We start from the raw sequence: 23,783 nt of genomic DNA, 5'->3' as shown, positions 1-23,783 counted from the left end.
AAGAACTTTGTCATGTTGCCATTTGCCTAAGTCAGAGGGAAATATCCGTGTTAGCTATAATCTGAAATGAAGTGCTGGGACTGTTTTTACAGAGTGCTCCAAAACTGGAAGCCCTATTAGCTTGAGAAGTAGTTATGCTAAAGTGCTTTTGAAGACGAGGCTGTCTGCAGGTTTCAAGGCTACATTCCAAAAATTATGTTCAAGCTTGTACAGTGGCAGCACTACAGCCTCAGGCTGTCTTACTGATTTCTTTCCTAAAGCAAGTTCTTTGAGGATAATTCTGCAATAGTTGTATTCCCACTGTGGCTAGTCCTAGTGTGCAAGAGGGGTGGTGGATGGAGTGGGAAAGTAGGATAGTAAGAGTTTTTGTATGTTCTCTTTTCTTCTGGCAATTGGATCAACACAGTGAGTGACTATTGCCTCTGAGCAAGTAGAAACAGCAAATAAGCATGAATCAATCAGCTTTCATGCCTGCTTCTGATGACATTACTAACACAGCATAAGCACAGCCTTGTATCTGTAAACGGGAGGAAACTGAAATATATTTTAGAACCAAAACTAGCTTGCTGTTCCCTCTAGGATACCAGTTAGGACCTAAAATATGCAAAACCGCTGAAATGAGTCAATTACTAAAACAGGAATATTTATTCATATTGCAAAACGTATCCCTGATTGCAATCTTGAGCAATAAACAGGCACTTCAATAAAAGTACGCATTTACAATGGCAGTCTGAAAGCTAGGCATCATTTAAAAGTGTGGTTCTACTACAACGGGTGGAAGATGGCAACTACTTAGAACCCAGTGCCAACATGGATTATAACAAATCCAGTGAGTATTTTGTTTTTCAATTATTCAGAGAAAATTTAATCCTGATTAAGTATCCTTGGACAGGAATTCATGGGTAGTTGGTGATTGAAACTAACATTTATTTGAAATGCTTCTGTTAATTTAATCTGTGAATATGGCTTAATTATGATTGAATCCTCAGTGTAAGAGTAATGAATTATATCAGGATTAAAATTCTAGTGCTGCATTACACATTCCATCCCTCCCCCACCCTCGGTCAGTCTAGGAGACACAAGCCTGCTGTTATTATAATCTTAATATTGCATTTTTAAAAAACAACAACTCTGTACTTAGTCCATCACCCATATACTCTTGTAACATTTGTATAAAACACAGAATGTAAAAAGCAGCTGGTGATGGAACTAAAATTTGAACTACATCCAAACTTCAAGGCAAGAAAGTGCTTTATATATTAAAAATACATACAACAGAACTACAGTTCACTGTAAACATTTTACACTGGCTTCCTGGTCCAATTACAATTGTTAAGACCCTTTAAACTTATGCACAAACACTTTGTTTCAAAGCAACTTTCAACCAATCTATTATTCCAATTGTGAGACTATTTTATGCAATCAGTTAAAGCTCTGATGGTGTTTTGGAGTGGCGATATCATGGATAAGAGTGTTCTTGGTCTCCATCCAGAACAGCAGGAACCACCATGTATTTCGTTGTTGCTGTTGATAAAATACACTTCATTCCTGTTTGTGTCATGATCCAGTGAAAAGTTAAGTGTTGAATTTTAATTATTTAGCTCCTCCAGAAAAAACAAAACAAAACTCATCTATAATGGATTCCAGCTTAAAACAGTCACCGTTTTTCAGTCCTTATTGCATCTCTGTCGATGCATCTCCCAAATGCATCTCAGAAGTGATGCCGACTTTTATGTCCAGATGCTACAGTTAAGGGCAATGTCACGGAAGAGAAGGAGGACACTTCCCAATAAAGGCTGTGAGAAACAAAGAGTCGATATAGAAGAACCATGGAGAACAACTGGCAGAGGATGACACCGATGGTAATAATCTATAAGAAACAATAACAAAATGTGAGGGGGAAAGGAATAGGGGGAGAGAGAGGAAAAACAGTGCTGTATTGAAAGAATGAAATATTGATTGCAAAATCTACATTCAATTTAATAAGCACAGGAGGGCAAGATCTCCTAACACAGAGTTTCAGTATTCTGTGTAGCCTGGGTGGGCACCATGTGGATTTCTAGATGTTTTTGGAACTCAGCTCCCTCACCACAGGTTATAATAGAACTTTAAGGGAGTTCACATCTGGAAAGCCATAATTTCCCCATATCTAATGTACCCTAAAACACTGTTTCTCTGAACTTCCAAATATTTTGGACAAAATCTGTGACCACTGGTCATGCTAGCTGAGGTGTATAGAAATTCAAAATGTCTGAAAGGTCAAAGGCTGAGGCCCACTGACCTTAAATGTATCTGATGTAACTACAGTGGGCCCTTGCTATCCATTGGGGTTTGGTTCCAAGATACCCTGTGGATGCCAAAATCTGAGGATGTTCATTATACACACTGGCAAGTAGAGTGGTGTTCTTACATGAAATAGTAAATTTAAGGTTTGATTTTTGGAAAATTATTTTGGAGGGAGGGGAAATATTTTCAAGGCATAAATGGTTGAATCTGTGAATGCAGAATCTGTGGATACGGAGGGCAGACTATTTGCAGTACACCCACAAGCACATTTGGCGAGGATGTATGAGAGAGCCATCTCAGCGATTGCTCCAAGGAGGTGGAATTCCCACCCAAGGAAGGATTGGGTTTCTTCCTCTGTTCTTCCAGGCAAAGACTATTTATTCATAGAATTAGAAGAAACCACAAGGAACATCCAGTCCAAAAACCCTGCCATGGAGGAGCAGACACACCCTTTGGCTGGTTGTGACAGAATGGTCTTTTAAAAGGGTGTGCTGTACTTTTACATCCTTTGTGTGTTTCTGTGTATGTGTCTTCAAGTTGCCGGTCAACTTATGGAGACTCTATTAATTTCATAGGGTTTTTTCTAAGCAAGTACTCAGAGGTGGTTTTGCCAGTTAATTCCTCTGAAATACAGCATACAATACCATTCAAGTACTAACTGGGCCTGACCCTGCTTAGTCTTCAAGAGCAAACAGGATCTGGTGCCCTTAGGGTATTTAGGCCCCCTTTACTTCCTCTACTATGTTCCAAATTACTTTCAAGCTTTTAAAATTGTGGTTTTAATATGATTGCTTATTTGTTTTTTTAAAAAACTTGGGCACGTTACAGACCGCCCCAAACGGGCGGTGTCACGCCGCTGCCGGTTGCAATGTGGAGGAGCCGCAGCAGCCAAACCGTGCGACTCCTCCGCGCTACAAATAAGCGCCAAAACGGTGCTTCTCTTTATGGTGCGGATATGACGCCGCAAGGTGCCAATGGCGCACTTGCAGCATCATATGTGCGCACGTCTGCTACGTAAAGATGGCGGCCCCTGTGTGGAACGGGCGCCGCCATTTTGTACCGACTCGGTCCGTATTAAGGTTAGGTGTGTCCGGAAGGGACGCCCCTTTCTAACCCTAATACGGACCCAGTCCGTAGTTTATGCCCTTCTGTAATGGGCCTTTGTTTTAATCTATGTGGTAAACCAACCTGGATGAGAAAGGTGAGAAATTAGATAGGAAAAAAAGTACAACAGATTCTGTCTAGACATGGTGTACCTACACAATACAGTAACAGGGGTTTAATATCATTTTAATTTTCCTGATTGTCCTATGGAATCCTAGAATTTGTAGTCTGATGACTTACGAGGAACTTTCCACTAGAGAATACTTGTCTTGGCACTCAGTGGCATTAGACTGTCTAGCAAGAATGGGGCCTTGAGAGTTAATGGGACAAATTAATTTAAGTGAAATTGGCTGTAATGGAACTAAGGTATGACTTAAAACAGACTGTGGCACTTGTGACCACAGCACTGACTATGAACTACTAATATCAAAAATTAGAATAAAGCTAAAAAAGAGCACTAAACCAACCATTATCCCAGCAGAATTTAAAAGATAATGCGAAAAATAGATTTGTCTAACAAACTGGGAACCGGAAGAACTACGGACAGAAGTCAGGGACATAATCAAGGAGGAAAGCAGAAAGATGCTACCTGTAGCCGAAAGAAAGAAAAGAATCATTGAATGACAGACAAAATGCTTGAAGCAGTAAAGGACAGACTAGAAGCAGAACAGAAAGTAGACAAAAATACAGTCAGTCATGAATGCAGCTGTTTAACTATTAGTGCACAAAGATATAAAGAATTATTACAGTCATCCCTCCATATTTGCGGTTTTGATATTTGCGGCTTTGATTATTCACGGATTTCATTAATATGTTCTCTCTAGGTTCTCCAGTGCAACTCTGCGGTCAACTTTAACTAAAAGTTGCACTGAAAGATCATTTGTGGCTACTCCAGTGCCATTCTATGGTCAGTGTATGTTGGACATTGACCACAGAGTTGCACTGGAGGACCTAAAGATTCCTAGAGAGGTGTCCTCTCAGGTAAAAAACGTGTTTTTATTATTTGTGTTTTTTCCATATTCATGGGGGTCTTGTTCCCTTAACCCTAGCGAATATGGAGGGACAACTGTATAATAATCATAGCAGAGAAATGGAAGCTGACAACAAAAAAGAACTATAGACCTATTCCACAAGACCTGTAAAATCAAAGTGAAATTTAACCCAAGGGTGGAGATACTCTATGACCAGCAGAGAAACATAATACACAATCAAGGTAAAATGAAAAGATGATGGAAGCAATACATAGAAGTGCTATAAAAAGAGATAAAATATGATTTTAATTATTCCATTTATGAAATAAAATGACACATGGGAAGAAGTATCATACAAATATGAACCCTCAGTTTTAGACAGTGAGAAAGTCCAGAGATGCAAGCTGGGTTCAGGAAAGGAAGAGGAACTAAGGATCTCATTACAAACATACACTGGATAATGGAGCGCACCAGAGAATTCCAGAAGAAAATCAGCATGTGCTTGATAGAATTGCACAAGAAAATCAGCATATGCTTGCCTTTGACTGTATAGATCATGAAAAGCTATGGATTGCCACTACATCTAATTGCCCTGATGCATAACTGTACTCAGGACAAGGGGCTACTGGAGACACAGAATAATTCCCCATCGGCAAAGGGGTCAGGCAAAGTTCCATTCTAGCACTCTATTTTCTTAATTTGTATGCTGAAAATTGCCATAAACAGAGGTTTGGACTCAGAAGAAAGCAAAGTAAAGATCAGAGAACAGAATATCAACATGAAGATTGGAGGAAGGAATATCAACAATCTAAGACAGGCAGATGACACCATACTACTAGTAAAAAATAGCAAACACTTGGAACAGTTACTAAGGAAAGTCAAAGTAGGAAGTGCTTAGGGAGGGTTATTCTTCAATACAGAGAAAACAAAAATAATGACCAAAGAGGATTTACATAAATTCAATATAGATGATGAGGAAATTAAAATAAAGATTTCCCATATTTTGGATCAATCATTGAGCAAAAAGGAGACTGTAGTCAAGAAATCAGAAGAAGACTAGGACTGGGAAGGGCAGGTGTGAAATGACTAGACAAGATACTGATGTGCAAAGATATTCATCTGAACACTAAACTTAGGATTGTCACTCACTTGAGAATTACAGTGGGCTTTATCTAAATATAACAGGCTCTATATACTAACACATTAGTTCCCATTGAAGTGAATAATACATAATAAATCTGTGCTTTCTATTATTCACCAAGTAAGTAAGTGAATCTCTCTCTGTATGCAAGTAAACCAATTCTAGGTCCAGTTTCTTTGCACCCATTTGTCCTTTAGGATATTTATATATGTATATTCTGATTTTACCTTAGCAAGCTTCAATTTTTTCCTTCAACTACTTCAAGTTACAGAAATGGTGAGCATTAGCTATAAAATTTCCACACATGGTGGGTGATTAAGAGGTAGCCACACAAATATTTAAAACTTGTAGACTGTAAGCATCCCAGTGGGGTCTGAACTTTGTAAGCTGCTCTTGATGTCTTTTTGGCTGAAAAGGGGTGGGAGAGTGGGTAAAAATGCCTTAAACTGATATTGTACATGTGTAGAAATCATTCTGTGACTGATTCTCTATACTGAGAAGTACCTTTCATGTTGTTTATAATTACCTTCTCTCGCTGATAATCTCTAAACATTAGAGATATAGTTACAAGACCTGGGTGACACAAAAACCAGAGGATACAGCCCTGATAGAAGAAAAAACATATTGTTAATGACTTATTTCCATGTTTCAAAACTGTATGTTAATGTGACAAAAACTGGGACTATTTATGCACCATCTCACACTTATATTACATCTCAAATTTTTGTCTTCTGTAATTTACCAACTGCTTTTTAAATATCAAATATAATAGATATGATTTTAAGAACAGATAGAATATAATAGAATGTTATCTTGTGAGACCTTTTCTGTAAAACTGGAACAAATCTAAAAAATAAAATGAGAAAGTAACCTTAATCAAACTTTTATAGAACAATCCTAGGCTTGTTGATTTAGTAGTAATCCTCATTGTGTTCAATGGTGTCAACACCCACAAATCTATGCATACAATTGCTTTATGCTGCAATCCTATATGTACTTTCTTGGAAGTAGCTTCACAAAAGTAATAAGTAAACATGCCTAGAAGCACCATTAAACATATTTCCCCAAGATTAGTTCTTGCTTGTTAAGTAGTTTGCTATAAGAATACAGCCAAGACACTAAATTGTTTCCATATAATGCACAAACCTTTGTGAAGGTAATATAGAATTCTCTTTTCAATGTACTTCTCTCAATTCGAATGATCTGGTAGAGTCCACAGCCTAGAGAAAGAGCTAGGCAAATTCTTAAGCCAATAAGAAGTCCACCTGCTAAACTTTGGTGTGAGTGGTAACTGTGGTGATTAGTGTCTTCAAACTGCTCCCATATTAATAGAATACTCTACAAAAACACAAACAATACATTTAGAATAAATATGATGCCCATATGCATTTTTCCCCCAAATACATTTGAAAATGTATGCCACCACACTGTTAGCCCATGAGGGGGGAAGGTACAGGTATTCACCAACAAAACAGATGTTATCAAAGAATGATATCTGAGCATTTATGTTGACAGTATTGACCTTCCAAATAGAAAAAACCTATAAAGGGTGATCATCATTTTCTTTCTTCTCTTTCTATGTTATTTCACGCAAATTCTTTTTGACTTAGTCATCTTAATTATTTTGGTTCCCTCAAACAAAAAAAATACAAAGATTAAACTCAATCGAAAAACTTGTGAAAATAAAACTCTATGAGTACAATGTCCCATAGCCAGGCATTTTAAAGTAATTATTCTAATTCATATAGTTCCACTTTTTATCACAGTAAGAGAGGAGGCTTATCCATCGTTCTTTGGATTTAGCATCTGATTCTCCCGCCAAAGATTCTGAAATTTTATCTATTTCAGCAATCTCTAACATTCTCAGTAGTCAGTTATCTATTGAAGATACCTCAGTTTTCCAACTCTGTGCCAACATCACTCTCGCTACTGAGATCATATCTGTCTCCAGTATTTGGTTCGTTCTTTATGTTGGATAATGCTGGTCACATTTAATAGATACAGTTCTGGAGTAAATTCAAAAGATATGTCTAGAATAGAATGAATTGATTTATGAATTTGTCTCCAAAACGTTTCTATTGTTAAGGAAAAAGCCACATGGGTTATACAGTAAGAGAAATAAAAGATGTATGTGAGAGTCAGAGTGACTCAGCAGAAGCCAATTGAGAACCACACAGGTGTGAATGGTAATACAATTAACAGGTCCAGAGTGCCAAGGACAAGAATTGCAAAGTGGATAATTGAACACACCTGACAATTGTTAAGTGGTCAAGGCTGAGATGATGAAATCATTAATTGTGGGATGAACAAGGAGAACCAATGGGAATGATGTACACGCCTACTGGGTGGAAACAGACAACAGTAGGTGGTACCATGATATAATGACTATACATCCCAGTGTATTTTGTGGGTTGTAGTAGTGGGTTGTAGTTGGATTGGAGAGTGAGGAGTTGAGTATTGTTTGGAGCTGTGTATATAGTAGAATAAAGTAGATCTTTTATATAAGACTACTGAGTTGTCTGGTGTCTTGGGTGAAGCTACAAGAACCAGCAGGACCCTGGTGAAGAAGGGTGAAGACTTCTGTGGAGGCAAGAGTGAGAAGGCTTGGAGAGTTTGTCGGGGTCTTCAGCCTGTTCTCTGCAACTCTTGCAAAGATACAACAACTGGCCAAAACTGGTCAGTGTGGTGCACAACCAGGTGGTGAGTTCCAGGCCAGGTGAAGAGCCACAACTCCCATCATCCCTGACATCTATCACAGGGCATGACCACCACATGTGTAGCCAGTTACCAGAATTCTTTTTACATTTCCAGCAGACCATATTTGGATTTTTATATATTTTGGCCAGTCTAGATGGAGTCAAATGCCACCTTGTTTCAAAGAATGATATTTTTCATGAATTGAGTTGGCCAGGCATAGACAAATATTTTCTTACTCGTTAGGTATTATTTTTTGCAGTCATGTGAGCAGTTTGTTTACTTTAATTACAGGGTGACCTGCCCCAGTACTAATTATTTCATGCATACTTAGGTAATGCAGGACACTGGCACAGATCTAAATGCCCCTTTGTGCACAGAAGGAAACAATTGTTTAGATATATCAGATAAAATAATATTTGAAAAGTTGACAAACACATGCTGCTGTTGAGCTTTGTTTGTTCAAACAAAACACATACTTCTTCAATAAGTGTAAACAATTTTTGTTTTTTTAGAGTTAGAGGAATTAGTACTGAATATCTGTCATGTCTGACTTCCAGACAGTTCAGGTGTTAGTGAGGGGCCATTTTCCATGGCAAAGCTTTCAAAAGCTATATGGTTCAGAGGTGTGATCATTTCCTGCTGAATGTCTATCACTGTTTGGAACAAAGGCTGCCGATGAATGCTTTCAATGAGACATTGGCCAAGTACAGACAGGCCAAAATAAAGCTGCTTTGGGTCACTTTGAAGGTATGCTCTTTACATGATACATGCATCCTAAGATAAATAAATAAATAAAATAAAATAAGAGTCAGAAGCCATGCCAAAGCCATGCTCCAGTCCTAAGGACTGGAGAATAACAACAACAACAACAACAACAACAACAAAAACAATATTTATTTATACCCCACTCTTCAGCCAAAAGGCTATCAGAGCTGCTTACAGTTTGTTAATTAGACATGGCTTTGGTGCAGCTTCCAGACTCTTAGGATGTATGCATCATTTAAAGATCATACCTCCAAAGTGACCCAAAGCAGCTTTATTTTGGCCTGTCTGTACGAGCCATTAGTCATAGGTTAAATAAACTTATTATTATTATTATTTTGTCAGAAGGAGAATCTCGTACATGGGAACTGAGGCTCTCATAAAGTCTTGGATAGCTATAAATAGGAACATTTTTAATCCCTGCTAACCACTCCAAAAGATCTCCCCTTACCTATCCCCCATCTCTCAGAAAGAGATGTAATATTCATGTGTGAAATTCCACCCAAGATTTTTGAAAACAATTCTATTTTCCATACAAGTTAAGCTGGGGACAGTAAGTTTACCACACCTTTATTAAAATTTAGGAGGTCTAGGAGATAAATTACTCTGGTCATCAGTGAGCAACTACTAATATAAAAAAGTTCTAGATCTCCTCATGTCTGAACATGCAACACAATCTAGTAACAGACCTGAGCCACAACAACAATTACAGCAATGGCAGTGGACGTTGGAGTAGAATCCCACTGGAGAGGTTTACTCTGAGATTTCTTCATTCTTCCTATTGTCCATCCCATACACAAACTCAGCAGTAGGTACAGCATCTGCATCTGAGAGATTATGTCGCACACTAACGGAAAGAAGAAGAAAATTAATATGAGTAAAATGTATTCATTATAGTGGTAATAATACAAGTTGAGTCTCCCTTATCGGAAATGCTTGGGAACAGAAATGTTTTGGATTTCAGATTTTTATTTTTATTAAATTTTGAAATACCTGTATTTGCATACACAAACCTAATGAGATATATTAGAGATGGGACCCAAGTCTAAACACAAAGTTTATTTATGTTTCATATACACCTTACATACATAGCCTGCAGGTAATTTTATAACATTTTTAATAATTTTGTGCATGAAACAAAGTTTGTGTACACTGAACCATCAGAAAGCAAAAGTGTCACCATCTCAGCCACACATAAAAAAAAGTCTGCTTTTTTGGAGTATTTTGGAATTCTGGATAAGAATGACTTAACCTGTAATATGCTGTATACAATTCTCTTGCACAGAGCTTTGATTCAGCAAATGTATATAAAATGAGTCTGTATCATTTTGGTAAATCCTTCGATATAACCAGTTTCAATATAACCAGCTAGCTAAGGTAAACAGAAAGGGAACTCAACATATAGGCTGGATCACATCCACCTCTCTGGCTATATTTAAACCATTTGTTTGGTATTTGGATACTAATCTTTGACACATATAGTTTCCTCCTCATAGAACTGCAGATCAGAATTTGCTATATAGAACTTTTTTTCTGGAGGAGAACCATTTTCAAATATGTAGAATAGGAATGTGCAATCTTTTGAGCCCAGAAGACAACATGTAATGCTTACTAGGGAGCTATACACCTCAGTGATTCTCTTTCCTCATTAAGAGAGAATGAAGAGGCTTCACTCCACCCCATTCTCCAATGTGGAAAGAGCAGTGTGTATGAAATCAATGAGAAACTGGCAGTAGAGGAATTTGGTGTTAGCAGTGGAGTGTGTGTGTGTGTGTCAAAATATTGACAAAGGAGGGGACCTTCTCAGAGTATTACATGCGGCTCCCTGAGCTGTGCATTATGCACCCCAGTCGAGATACATTCTAGAACTGTCACTGTATCTGTCAAACAGAACGGGGCAGGATTAGTCTTGCTGCTGCAATAATAGCCAGTTTGGAAGCCTAGCCATTGTATTTAAAAATATATATATTGTACTAACATCAGACAGAAGAACCAGCACAAGGAGAAATAAGGAAACAGCAAATGTATTTTTTTAAATGAGGAACAAAATGATGGAGATAGACACGCTCATTATTTCATTTCCTCATCTTTGTTTTCTTACACTTAAGAGATTAACATTCCTGGGCTACCCAGTACTGTTACGTATGTTTCCAGAAAACACTTTTTAGTGACAGATCTCAGGTCAATTTGCATTAGATTACCAAAAAATTCTCATTCCCAATTCTTTAACAAAAGTGGCAAGAAGTCTCTCACACCACCCTGCCAAATAGCTTGCTAAAATGCAAGAGTGGATTTGTGTGTAAAAGGATATAAGATCTGTTATTGTCTTGAAAGCAAATTCTTGGGCTGAGTAGGTGCTTGGAGGCACCCTGTTCCTTCATTCTGTGTCATCATTTTGCATTTGGTTCAAAGCAGATCTGACAAGTCTGACATTTTCCCACCTCACCTTAGGGGGAAGATGAATTTTATTAATTAATGTGTTGTAATCTGGTATTCTTAGTCATTTAGGCTGCAATCCTTTACCTGTCTGTAATGGGGCGTACGTCTGAGTAGACATGCATACAACTAGAAAATTAGCCCCATTTGGAATAAGTATTTTTAATAAGACAGCAGTTCCATGCAAGAACGGGAATCTGGATCTTTAAGCATGGTATTCCATAATAAAATCAGCCCTGGTTTTCCAGCAAATTCAGCATGTCATGAAATAAAGATATATGAAAACTCAGATAAAATAGATTGCCCTGAAAGTCTGGCTCTACTCTGGTTTGGGGGTGTGGCAGTTAATGCTATGCCCCTGAGTTGCCTGGAAGCTGTGCTGGTGATTACATGCCAGCCAGCTTCTGGGTGACTTAGGGATGTGGTGTTCAGATGTCACTTGCCCCAGAGCTGGCGAAAAGCTCTAGAGGCGGCTTTCTTCTGCTCCAGATAAGGGCGGAAAAGCTGGCTGGATTGGGGCCACAGCATGTGGTTGCTGCTCTCTCAGGGGCAGTGTCATGCCGCCCCTTCGCGGCCGTCTGTTTTGCCTCAAGTTTCTCTTAAGGTCATCTATGTTTATAAGTACAGTCGACCCTTGATATTGGAATGGCAGGAAGGAGGGCGATTTCACTTTCCCCAAACCCCTTCCCAAGGCAAGAGAGCTGTCTTTCCAGAGGCAGCTCCATTTCCTGAAAAAGGATGGGGGATTATTTTCCCCAAAACCCTTCCCAAAGCAGAGAACTACATGGGAAAAGAGGCAGTTCTCTGGCCTGGAAAAGGGCAGGATTGGTGGGCGCATCCTTCCTGGCTTCTGCAATTTTTTTCCTCCCCAGGGGAAAAGCCCAGGAGAGATGATGATGAGGAGTGCATGTGCAGCAGCCTAGACCTCGTGAGTAATTGAAACTGTGAGCCGCAAATGTTGAGGCACAACTATAGATCAAAAGTATGGTATATACTCATGTATCAGTCTAGAAATTTAGGTCAAAAAATTGACCCAAAAAACCTGAGTCGACTTGTCCATGGGTCAATGTAGGTAGTGTACTTTAACAGGGAACCACCCCATGTTGAAAGGAGAAAGTAATTTATCCTGGAAGCACTAACTTCCCTCTATTCTCATCCATCCAATCTTTAAAGTGAGCACAAAGTTATATCTTCTGGAATTTTGTAAGTTCTTTGGCACTGTTTACCTTTGCTTAATCATTTAGATCCTTTGTTACATGCACCTAAGTTTTACCCTCGACTTATCATATCAAACTCCATTATTTTGGCCCCAAAACCTGCCCTTGACTTATACATGAGGTCGACTTATAGTTGAGCATATATGGTGTAAGTTATACTTACATTCTGCAAGGCTTCCCATGAAAGGTGCTCCCACTCCATTTTTCGAATAACTAATAAAAACAGACAAAAACTGCTGGTGAATTTGCTTCTTTAAATTTCTCATTAAAAATGTTCTTTGTCTAATATTGGAACTGTTCATGCAATCTATTTACATTATTTCTGAACATAAAAAGACATGTAAGCATCTCAATTTTTTTCTCTTCTTGTACAAAAACTAAACTTCCCTGAAGAAGAATTTTACCTTTCTAGAAAAATTATATAAATGTCTATATAAATGTTTTATACACATACACTCCCACTCTCATAAGAAAGGCTGTTGCAAAACAAGCAAATGTCACTGAGGTGATTCCATATTTGGTTTCCTCCAAAATAATAATAGTTAAAAAATATTGTAAAAAGACCTTTAAACAGCAGAAAACTGGAATGCACTATTTTGCAATCTATGCTTGAATGTATGTATCTTTTTTGCATAAATAAGAAGAAAACATTAAGAAAAAATTGTAGCGTAGTAAACAGTACAGTTCTATTCAGTAGGGTTGGTCTCAGTTAAGAAGTATAAACAATGTATAGAAAATCTGGACATTAACAAAATGTACAAAGGATGCATACTACTTAAACAGAAGTTGAAGTTGAAATGCTTAACTACATAGAAATAAGGTGAAGGTGGGATCAAGGGGCGAAGAAGACGGCTGGCTGCGATCAGGCCAGGACTGTGGTGACTGTATGGCCCGCTCCCAAAATGGGCCGCCTGATGCAGTCCTAAACCACACAGCCCAGGTGGCAGATTAAAGCAGCTTCTTTTTAATTTGTACTGGAGGATGTTGTCAGAGGGGCTTCCAGCCACTTTGGAGGCATGCGTGGTCTAATTGCCATGCCCTCAAAACGTCTGGAAGCCACTTCATTTAGCCCATTTGTTTCGGGCCTTTGAAAACAAAACAGTTTTACAGTGTGTGTTTTTCTTGGCCTATTCTTACCACTGGATGTTATTTCCTACTAGCTCCCTATTGAGCTATTACTGCTGTAGGAAATTCCACACTGCTGTAGGAAATACCAGGGTAACATCAGAGAACATGCAGAAAACATATTTACTTGGTAAAGTATAGACTTCTCTTAAATCATCTGCCTTGTACCTCGGCAGTGTTATAACAATGCACTAACGTAGCAGCGGATTCAAAGTCTGCTCTCCCATGCACATGGACAGAACAGTGGAAGAGTCCAATATTTGCAATGAGAAGATTTCAAGTTCAATCCCTAGCATTAAACGCACTTCGCTATTAGAGGTAGGAAAGAACACTGTAAGCCACAGTATGACAGTAACTGAGTCTCAATTTTGGGATAAAGGTGGGATGATATTATCATCATTTGTTGATGATGATTGCTGTTGTTAATATTATCATTATTATTGTTATTGTTTTATTGATGGGATTTCAATTTACCTTGAAAAATGCAGATAGTTTGCAAAAGTTGAAGCAGCCTGCAACAGCAAAACAGTGGACAGTACTTTTAACACTGTGTGCATAGGGCCTCCTTTCTTCATAGTCTGCCACAATGACTGAGCATATATGCAAGCACCAACAAAATATGCCAGGACAAGTAGGAAGAAGAACTCGTGTAGGCCTAGAAAGAAGAGCAGAATGCCATTCACATTCCTTCATTTAGACATTTAATAAAAATCGAAGCTATTTCCAAAAAAATGTCAAAGTAAATACAAGTAACGAAATAAAAGTGACAAATGAAACAAAAATACTGTTTTAAAAGATTAACAAAACAGCTGCAATCTGAACGGATAAAATCCAAAAACAGAGATCTAAAGTGCATGAGACAATAAACAAGATTTCACCTGGTCTGACAGAACAAGAAATATAGTGCTAGGTGAAGTTTTCTAGAAAGTAACTTTTAAAGCCCGGGAGCTGAGGTCACATGAGCCAACACCTTGCTCAAGAAAGGCACATTGGAGACTGGCTGGTAATCACCTGAGCTCCACCATCCAGAATGGTGGTGTTTGCAAAGGGCTACTTTAGGCCTCTTGTAGCCATCCTGGAACACTGCCTTGCTACAGAGAGACATTCACTGCTCTTTTTTCTCACTTGTCCAGTCTATCCTCTGGCTACTTTCATAAGGGCAAGGGTAGAACAAGCATGTCACAGGTCTCACCTCTCCTGCCCATGTCTCTTGAGCTGCACATATATTATAAAGTATCCATTTAGACAACCAGCAATAACAGCACTGAAATTCTAGTATAGCTTGTGTATCACCATTGAGATCTGATTTCAGAGAACTAATTACAGGGTGTGACCAGAGCACATTATCCTATCGCATGCCTTTTGTTTCTTCTTGATGTGCCAATTCATGTATAGGAACACACTGTTATTATATTTATTATTACAGTTGCCCCTCCTTTCTCGCAGACTTGAGGTCCGCGGTCTTGAATATTCACGGAGGAAAGATCTCCATTATTTTCAATGTGGTGCGCCCCCATGGCATGCACCCCGTGTGTGCATGAGGGCACACATCCCATTCATGCCTATGGAGCTTGAATATTGGCAAGTGTCCATTTTCGGGGGTGGGGAGTCCAGAATGTATATTTATTTGTACCCTGTTCCCCCCCCAAAACTGGGATGCAAAGCAGCTTACAGTCTCAAAGCACAATACAATTAAAACCATGCAAAAGTGACAATTAAAATGGAATTAAACTATTACAAATTAAAAAAGATACTTTTTTAAAAAATAGAATACAATTTAAAAAGATAATGTCACTTAAAAACCATACAGTTTAAAAGAGTACCTTACCGCCAGGAAGTTCTTTAAAAACTTTCTGTTTTAAAAGCTTGTCTGAACAAAAAGGTCTTAACTTGCCAGAAGAAGGACAACAAAGAGAGGCCATTCTGTCCTCTTTGGGAAGGGGGTTCCAGAGTCTAGGGGCAGCCACTGAGAAGACCCTCTCCCACATCCCTACCGACTGTGCTTGTGCTGGTGTTTGGGTGGATAGAAGGGCCTCTTCTGAGGATCTCACAGCTCCAGCATGGCTCATACAGGAAGATATGGTCTGCCAAATAGCTTGGACCTCAGCCATATAGGGCTTTATAGGTCAAAACCAGCACTTTGAATTGTGCTCAGAAACAAACTGGCAGCCAGTAGAGCTGTTTCAACAGGAGCATTGTGTGATCTCTGTAACCTGCCTGTTAACACCCTGGCTGCAGCTCTGGACTAGCTAAACTTTCCGAACACACTTCAAAGGCAGCCCCAAGTATGGGATGTAACCAAGGTATGTACCAAGGAGGCCAGATGCAGCATTTCAAGGAATGGGTGTAGCTGGCACACAAGTTTTAAATGGGCAAAATCACTCCTGTTCATTGCAGAGGTTCAGAGCTGAGTCCAGGAGTATCTCCAAACTGCAAACCTACGTCTTCAGTGGGAGTGTAACCACATCTAACATAGGCTGATCCCTATTCCCTGATCTGCCTTCTGGATGACCAGGAGCACCTCTGTCTCATCTGGATTAAGTTTCAATTTGTTTGCCCTTATCCAGTCCATTGCTGATAACAGGCACTGGTTTAGGAGCAGGGCAGCCTCCTTGGATTGAGATGGAAAGAAGTAGTAGACTTATGTTTCATCTGTATATTGATGGCACTGCACCCCAAAATTAAGGATAACTTTCCCCAGCGGTTTCATGTATATGTTAAATAGCATGGGGAACAACACAGAACATTGGGGGACTCCACAGTTCAATTCCAGGGAGTCAACCAGGAGTCCCCCGGCACCACCACCTTCTGGATTTGCTTCTCCAGGAAGGAACGGAGCCACTGTAAAACAGGACCTCCAAGTCCCATACAAGTCTGTTCAAATGCCTGTTATAATGTCTCTTCCATATATCCAGTACTTAGGCCCATTTTTCTCCATTTAGGCAGTAGTAATTGAAGTTTGAAAAAGCAGCCCCAGCTGCATGTTACCAGCAGTCTTTGGTTATTGGTAAACACTGTAGTTGCCGTGCTGCAATCAACTATTTTCTACATTATGTGAAAGAGGTTCCACTTTTGTCTTAAGCATAAGTGCCTAACTTTTAAAACATTTACTATGACAAAATCTCAGACGCCCTGCAATAGATACCTGTGGTGTGTCTCTTTCTTACCACTAGATGTCACTGCTGCTATACTTAAAAGGGACCGTGAATTCATACAGCACAAATGCAAGATACAAAAAGATTTCAGTTTTGGAGAAGTTATGTTTATGGTGTATGCACTTTAGCCAGCATTGTGTCACATCAAGATTGATTAAAGGCCCTTGGTCTCTGTGTTTCCCAACAGAAGTATGTCCTGTTGCTTTTATATATTGTCTTAGAATTTGTTACTTGAAGATAGTTACTTATCTCTATGTGTATTCTATATTCTTAATTCATTCCATGAAATAACAAGCTGCCATTCTTTTCATGTTGCGTTAGCCATCAGCTAATCAACTAATGTTAACTGCCCTGTTATAAAATGGAGTAATAATGTTAGTTAGCTTATCTAGGACACAGGTACGTAAAATGGTGCCCTCTATAGGGTTTGAACTACAACTCGTCTAACTCTCATCACGGGCCATGCTAAGTGGGCAACATGGGAGTTGTAGTCCAAGGCATGTGTCACACTAAGCCTCCCCCAATCTCCAATGTAAAAAAAAAAAAAATATCTTACCTGATTCCCCTGCACTAAAGTGATCTAATGGATTCCCTTCCGCATCGGGATTTAGTAACACCATTTCAAACTGAACATCCTCGGATTCAGAATTCTCATAATTCTCTGCACAGGTAAACTTGTCGACATAAAACACGTACCATGTGTCTGGATATGGAACCTGGGACACTGTCAAATTCTGTTCAGTGCAGTTCATGCTCACTTAAAAAAGAAAGAAGGAAATCAGTACATTCAGAAAGCTGGAAAGAAAAAGAGACTAGCTCTCACACCCATTTTTTACAGTGTGCATATGCAACAAGGCGTTGAAGTCAGTCCAAATTCCCTGGACTAGAGCAAACATTTCCCCCCCTGTATGTACTTACAATGCAGGTGGGTTAACTAACTTTGGCACGTTACAGATAGCCCAGAAGGGACAGTCTCGCGCCGCTGCTGGTTGCTGTGGCTGGGAACCGCAGCATCCAAACCGTGTGGTTCCCGGACGCAGCAAAGAAGGAGCGCGAAAATCGCGCTCCTTCCTTGGCCCCGGAAGAGATGCCGCGAGGCGCTAGTCGCGCACTCGTGGTGTCACTTCCGCCATGTGATGTGCGGATGCAGAGCATCCGCTACGTCAAAATGGCGGTGGCCGTATGGAACGGCTGCCACCATTTTGGCATAGTCATTACGCGCGAGGGGCAAGGCGCGTAATGACGGCACGATGACGGCGCCTCATGGGTCCGTCGGTAACGCGCCATCAAATGGTGATGTTTACACGGCACAATGTATCCTAAGTTAAGTAGCCTATATTTAACTTCAACAAGACAGGGTTAAATATATGTAAAACTCACTTGCAATGAATGGAACTTAGATGTGCTGAACTACAGTTGGCTTGTGACCATAATGCAATTTAGCTGTAGGGCTAAATCTAGTCTCCTGTGGTCCCAATGTTGTCCTCTGGGTTTTTCTGGGTGATCATACCCCTTTCCCCATTACACTGTTGTTTAGTGGCTTCTCAGCTACTTACTGAGAAAATTTAAAATGCTCCCCTATGGATCCTAAGTGTAAACTAAAATATATTGGTATTTTTGGTCTCCTCTTTTTTGCCCTTGGCCCTGTCCGGCTCTAAAATGTGGCTCTGGAAAACTACTCTGAAACTGAATTCAGCTTTCATATTGAAAAGAAGTTCTCCATCCTTGCCATCAGGTGTGGTCCAACTCATATATTCTTAGTGGCATAATACAACCAAAGTTCACATATGTAGCTCCATGGTACCAGATGTGTTTTGCATTTAGGAAGCCCACATTCAACTCTTGGCATCTCTAGGTAGAAATATAAAAGATTCTAGTTTGAAACCACAGCCAGCCAGTCAGAGTAGACAATACAGAGCTAGATGGGCAATATGGCAGCTATCTATGTCCCCATACATGATGAAGCCTCCACATCTCTATTTAGACAAGCTGGCTCATGGAGCATAATTTCAAAATCACCGGAGGTGGGGAAAACCTTAAGTAAAATCACTCATATAATGGCAAAAATATATGATACTAAAGGAAAGCTGTTATTATCGGCTTAATTCGTTTAGCACCTAATAGATATTAATACTATTCTATCTTTCTAAATTGTAATTTGCATGCCTTTACTCTGGGCAATACATAAATTACAAATATCTGTATTAGTATTTCTTTGAAAACAATTCTAAAAGTATTTCAGGTGTCTTTGTACATCACACATTTGTGCTTCACAGAAGTGGTATTAAACTTGACAGCTTGAATGCCTGGCTTCATTTTCAAGAAGTGACTAACTGGAAGGGAAAAGTGGGGGGTGAGGGAGAGACAGGAACACTGGAGCCCCTTGATATAAGAGACTTTCTCAATACAAGACAAAACTGCATGCTGCTTCTATGGTACCATAATTATGAATTCAAATATTAACACTCAATATATTAAAAATGACCACCTAATTGCGCAATTAGTTAATAGCATAATTAGGTGATGAAAAGAAATTTCTTTTTAAATCAGCTCCAAGGAAACCAGTTCAGGCTTTAATTAATTTGAAGCGAGAAAACCCTGAGAATAAATGAAAAGGAATTACTGTCACTTTAGGGGAGGGGGAAATCCCCCAATATATATTGCAAACCATATCTACTCCAATGTTCTGTGGACCATAGCAGATAAGCATATTTAAAACTGTGTATTATTTTTATTTATTTGCTTGATTCAACCCCACCTTTCTGCCCTGGAAAGTGATTCAAAGCAGCCATACAATAAAGATAACAACAACAACAACAACAGCAAAATTTAAAGATAAAAACAGATATATTAAAAGCAATCTAAAGGGAAGGTAAAAACTCCTTACCATTTATGTTTTGTTGAACTCTGGAAATCTGGTAACATGTGACTTAGAGTCTGTATAAAAGGTAATCTATTCTTAAGAAAAGGATAAAGGCTGATATGGGCTTAGATTCTAAGATAAATGAGCTTAAAACACAATTGTATGCATGTTTACTCAAAACTGAGCCTTAATGAGTGCAATGGGGATTATTCTCAAGTGATTATTAGACTGAAGTCTTTAGGAGGTTTGAACTGAGAAGGCTTCCCTCCTCCCCCAGCATTATCCCACCTCTCACTCCACAGCATTCTCCTCTGACTTTCAGGGACTGAATGTGGATGCAGGTGGAAAGTTAACTTCCTTATGTTAACTCATCTTAGGCTACAAGCCACTGAATTTTTAAACAACAAAAAAAGTTTACCCAAAGAAATATCCATGTGTGTTTTGATATTTCATGAAGACAAAACAGTCATCACCAGAGTGATCAAGCTGCAGCAGTGTATGCTTCTACACAGGTGAAAGACAGCTGGTATTTAGTGCATGTTGTGTTACTACAGCTGCTTTCATGTGCATCTTCACTCCTACCTGTGTATCATCATGTATGTCCTACTGTATTTGTTTACTGTATGTGATGTCTTGTTGCATTACGTGCTGTACATGTTTATTCTGGTACAGAGCAGCATATGCCTACTTATGGCATGCTGTGGTGTGTGCATCCTCCAAACTGCAGAAGAAAAAGACTGAGCCAGAAGATCTTAAGGAAAGTGGGGGAGGCACAATTGTGAGGAAGCACAGTAGCTGAGACTGATAAACAGCCAGTTCCATTTATCTGAGGATAATGTGGGCTATAGTCTAACACATTGAAAAGGGAAACAGAAAAGGCTTGTGTATAAAAAAAATACTGCTTATATTGCTATGAAGTTAATATGGGGATGCATCAACTACTATACTTCTGATACTTGAGTACATTTATGCTATACTCTTCTTGTATGTTTTTAAACCCTAAACTGATATGTACACAACCAAATGATGTATTTAATAATGCTACAAGCTGTCTCAATAAGTTAAGGACCTATTCCCCCTTCCACCATCCTGTCATACTCACTTATGAGCTGAGCTTTGGATAGCTTTTCTTTACAGCTGTAATCCTGTGTGCTGTCTTGTAACTTTTGCCATTCCTGAGCTTGAAATAGGTGAAGCTTGGCTTCTTTTCCAACAGCTGTTGCTACATTGCTGATTCTGACATACAGAAGAGCACAATCACCTTGATATTTAAAAAGAAGTCAAATTCTGTTACATATATTAAATAAAAGAAAGAGAATACAAATATTACCAAGATGACTAAATTGGATGAAGTGTCTCTTAATCTGGACTCCCGCTAAAAGTCCACTGTCTTACCAACATTATTCTTGTGTCTTCTCAAAGAGAAGTTTAAGTTGTTCCTAGTTTTGAACATCTGTTCCTTACTTAATACTTCATGGTCCAACTATGACAATGAAAGGTCATCTTTCAGTTCCTTCTCAGAATAATATTACAGGGATGTCAGCTTCTGGCTCAGTTCCTTGTAGTAGAAGCTGGGATGGGGAAGAGGGGCCAGATTCAGCCTAAAACAAGGAACTTGCTCATTCCTTGTCTGGTGCAATAATCAGCTGAGCAATGCTGTACCTTCCCTCCAATTGGCTTGGCAGCAACTTTAAAAACAACATGCCGCCCTGTTATTTTCTATATACAGTGGGCCCTCCATATCAATGGATTATGCATCCACAGATTCAACCATTTGTGGCTTGAAACTATTTTTTTAAGTCCTAAAAAAAACCTTGGTTTGCCATTTTATGTACTGTATATACTCAATTATAAGTCAACTTCATGTATAAGTCGAGGGCAGGTTTTGGGGCCAAAATTATGGATTTTGACATGCCCCGTGGACAAGTTGTGGGTAAAACGTAGGGGCATGTAACAAAGGATTTAAAGGATGAAGCAAAGGAAAACAATGCCAAAGAACTTACACAATTCCAAAGGCATGTTTGTGCTCCTACTAAAGGCTGTATGAATGAATGAATAGAGTGGGTCCAATGCTTCCAGGACAGATTGCACTCTTGCCTTTCACCGGGGGATGGTTCCTTTTTACAGTAAGAGTTAAAGTACAGTACTTACATTGACTCATGGATAAGTCAGTTTTTTTGGGTCAATTTTTTGACTAAAATTTCTAGAGTTATACATGAGTATAGACAGTAAGTGGCACCCTTTGTATATAATGGGAATGGAGAACCCATGGATGTTGGTATTAATGGTGGGGTCCTGGAACAAAGCCCAGCAGATGGATCCCAAGGGCCCACTGTCAAGTTGGTGGCAGGTGCCATTTCCCTCCCAGTTGAGCACAGCCCACAGAACGGTCAAGACGCATGCGGCCAGCCATTTCATAACAGGCTGTTTCTACAAGGCGTGCTGCTGAAAGTGGACACATTTAAGATTTCAGCAGCTACAGTCAGAGGTGTGAAAACTTTTGGTATTCATTTTTGGGGATATCTACTGGATCTATGTAAGGATACTGTACCTTCCCCCAATTAGTTTGGCGGCAGATTTTACAACAATGTTGTTATCTTCCATACAAAAACTTTATGCACCCCATTGACGGCAGGGCTGTTTTCTCCCTCTCAGATGGGCATAATGCACAGAATGGTCACTACTGACACAGGACAAAAGGTATGTAAAGATCTGAAAGTCCGCATCATGCATTTCCTGAAGTCTGATCAGCCAAATAAAGGGAGCACCGTTTTGTGGATTTGGGATGTTACTGTACTTTGCTACATGACTGACATGGCTACACCTGAATGTGTTATGGAGAAAGCATGGTTGCCACCCAATGTGCACGCATTGTAATTTCATGGGGACAGACTGGACAAATCAGAAATGGCTCTGATAGCCTGGCGGAGTGGACTGTCACACCTCTCACTCCAAGCAGAAGAGACACTGCTGCTCTGGAACACAAGAATTGCCATGTGTTGGATCAGATCAAGGGTTTCTCTTAGTGGATCCTAGTCTGTGATCCTCCAGGTCCTTTGGACTTCAGTTCTCATCCCTCCTGACTATTGGCCAAGCTCTTTGGGGCTTCTGGGAGCTGAGGATCAAAGCAAATAGAGGACCAAAGGTTGGGGATCTAATCCAGTTGCCATCAGAAAGCCTACCAGCAAGTCCTAAGGGCAACCTGCCGCCCATTTCATGCTCCTCTGAGAACTGCGAACAGAGAGCGGCACACTGCCTCTGACAGCAGGGGAGATACACAGCCATCCTGAGTAGTAGACATTGTCCTTGTGTGCTGACTTATGGCTGTTTGCTCCGCTCTGGGCCCACAACAAACTCCAACTCCCAGAATTCCATAGCCTTGAGCCAAAAAGAGTTAAAGCGCTACCAAAACGGGTTATTTCTCCAGTGTGGATGTACCCCAACTCCCAACTCCCCCTGGTCCCCTCCAAGCCAGTCCTCCGGGCCCTTACCGTGGAACTGGAACTGGGCCACCGCCTGGCTTCGGGCAGCAGCGGCGCTGGAGAAGCCTCCGCGGACCGTCTTGCCTCTCGCGGGCGGCAGCCAGAGGGCGGCCCACCATGCCAGCCCTAGCCCCAGCCATCGCAGCAGCAGGAGGCTCCCCATCATGGTCACCTCCCGGTCCCCATCCCGACCACGTCTGCAGCAGCCTCAGCCCAGGACAGAGAGGCAGGGCGGGAGGGGGCGGGGAAGAACGTCAAGCGCAGCCAATGGGAGCCCTCGGAGCCGGAATGGGCGGGCACACGGGCGACGCTCGCTCCCAACCAGCGCAGAGAGGCCGTTGCTAGGAGAAGCCACCGCCCAATCGCCGCATTTAGATGGGAAGTGGGCGGGGCTAGCTTCTCGGAGGCAACGTGTATGGCCAGGATGGTGAGGGGAGGGGCGGGGCTGTGGGTGGGGCAACGGAGATGACGTAGGGGGCGGGGCTGAGAGTAAACAGCCGTTATTCGCCGTTGCTTCGGAGGAGGGGCGCCAGTCCAGACAGTC

At 40.3% G+C, this 23,783-nt stretch overlaps 1 protein-coding gene across 2 annotated transcripts; it reads right to left on the bottom strand.

Moving 5' to 3' along the window:
- Positions 1–626: 626 nt before the first annotated feature.
- GPR180 (G protein-coupled receptor 180) lies at positions 627–23,453 on the bottom strand. Of its 2 annotated transcripts, none has more exons than XM_042460307.1 (9): positions 23,249–23,453; positions 20,860–21,018; positions 17,451–17,651; positions 14,214–14,394; positions 12,778–12,827; positions 9,651–9,808; positions 6,649–6,840; positions 6,029–6,106; positions 627–1,870 (listed from the first exon to the last, which is right to left on the bottom strand). In XM_042460307.1, the coding sequence occupies exons 1-9, from the start codon at positions 23,403–23,405 to the stop codon at positions 1,712–1,714; spliced, it is 1,335 nt and encodes a 444-aa protein (XP_042316241.1). In that variant the 5' UTR covers positions 23,406–23,453; the 3' UTR covers positions 627–1,711. The 2 variants fall into 2 exon arrangements, with proteins under 2 accessions (XP_042316241.1, XP_042316242.1); XM_042460308.1 differs by having other exon boundaries at positions 20,860–20,993.
- Positions 23,454–23,783: the final 330 nt, after the last annotated feature.

Source organism: Sceloporus undulatus, chromosome 3 (genome assembly GCF_019175285.1).
Source record: "Sceloporus undulatus isolate JIND9_A2432 ecotype Alabama chromosome 3, SceUnd_v1.1, whole genome shotgun sequence".
NCBI lineage: Eukaryota > Metazoa > Chordata > Lepidosauria > Squamata > Phrynosomatidae > Sceloporus > Sceloporus undulatus.
The sequence above is the reverse complement of the archived record's forward strand: the minus strand, read 5'-3'. Positions and strand labels throughout refer to the sequence as shown.

Coding starts and splice junctions, on each gene's coding strand:
- GPR180 (XM_042460307.1), bottom strand. CDS start 23,405: ATGATGGGGAGCCTCCTGCTGCTGCGATGGCTGGGGCTAGGGCTGGCA. Junction 17,652..20,859: donor ATCCAAAGCTCAGCTCATAA/GTGAGTATGACA, acceptor TTCTTTTTTAAG/TGAGCATGAACTGCACTGAA. Junction 12,828..14,213: donor AACTATCTGCATTTTTCAAG/GTAAATTGAAAT, acceptor TGTTTTTATTAG/TTATTCGAAAAATGGAGTGG.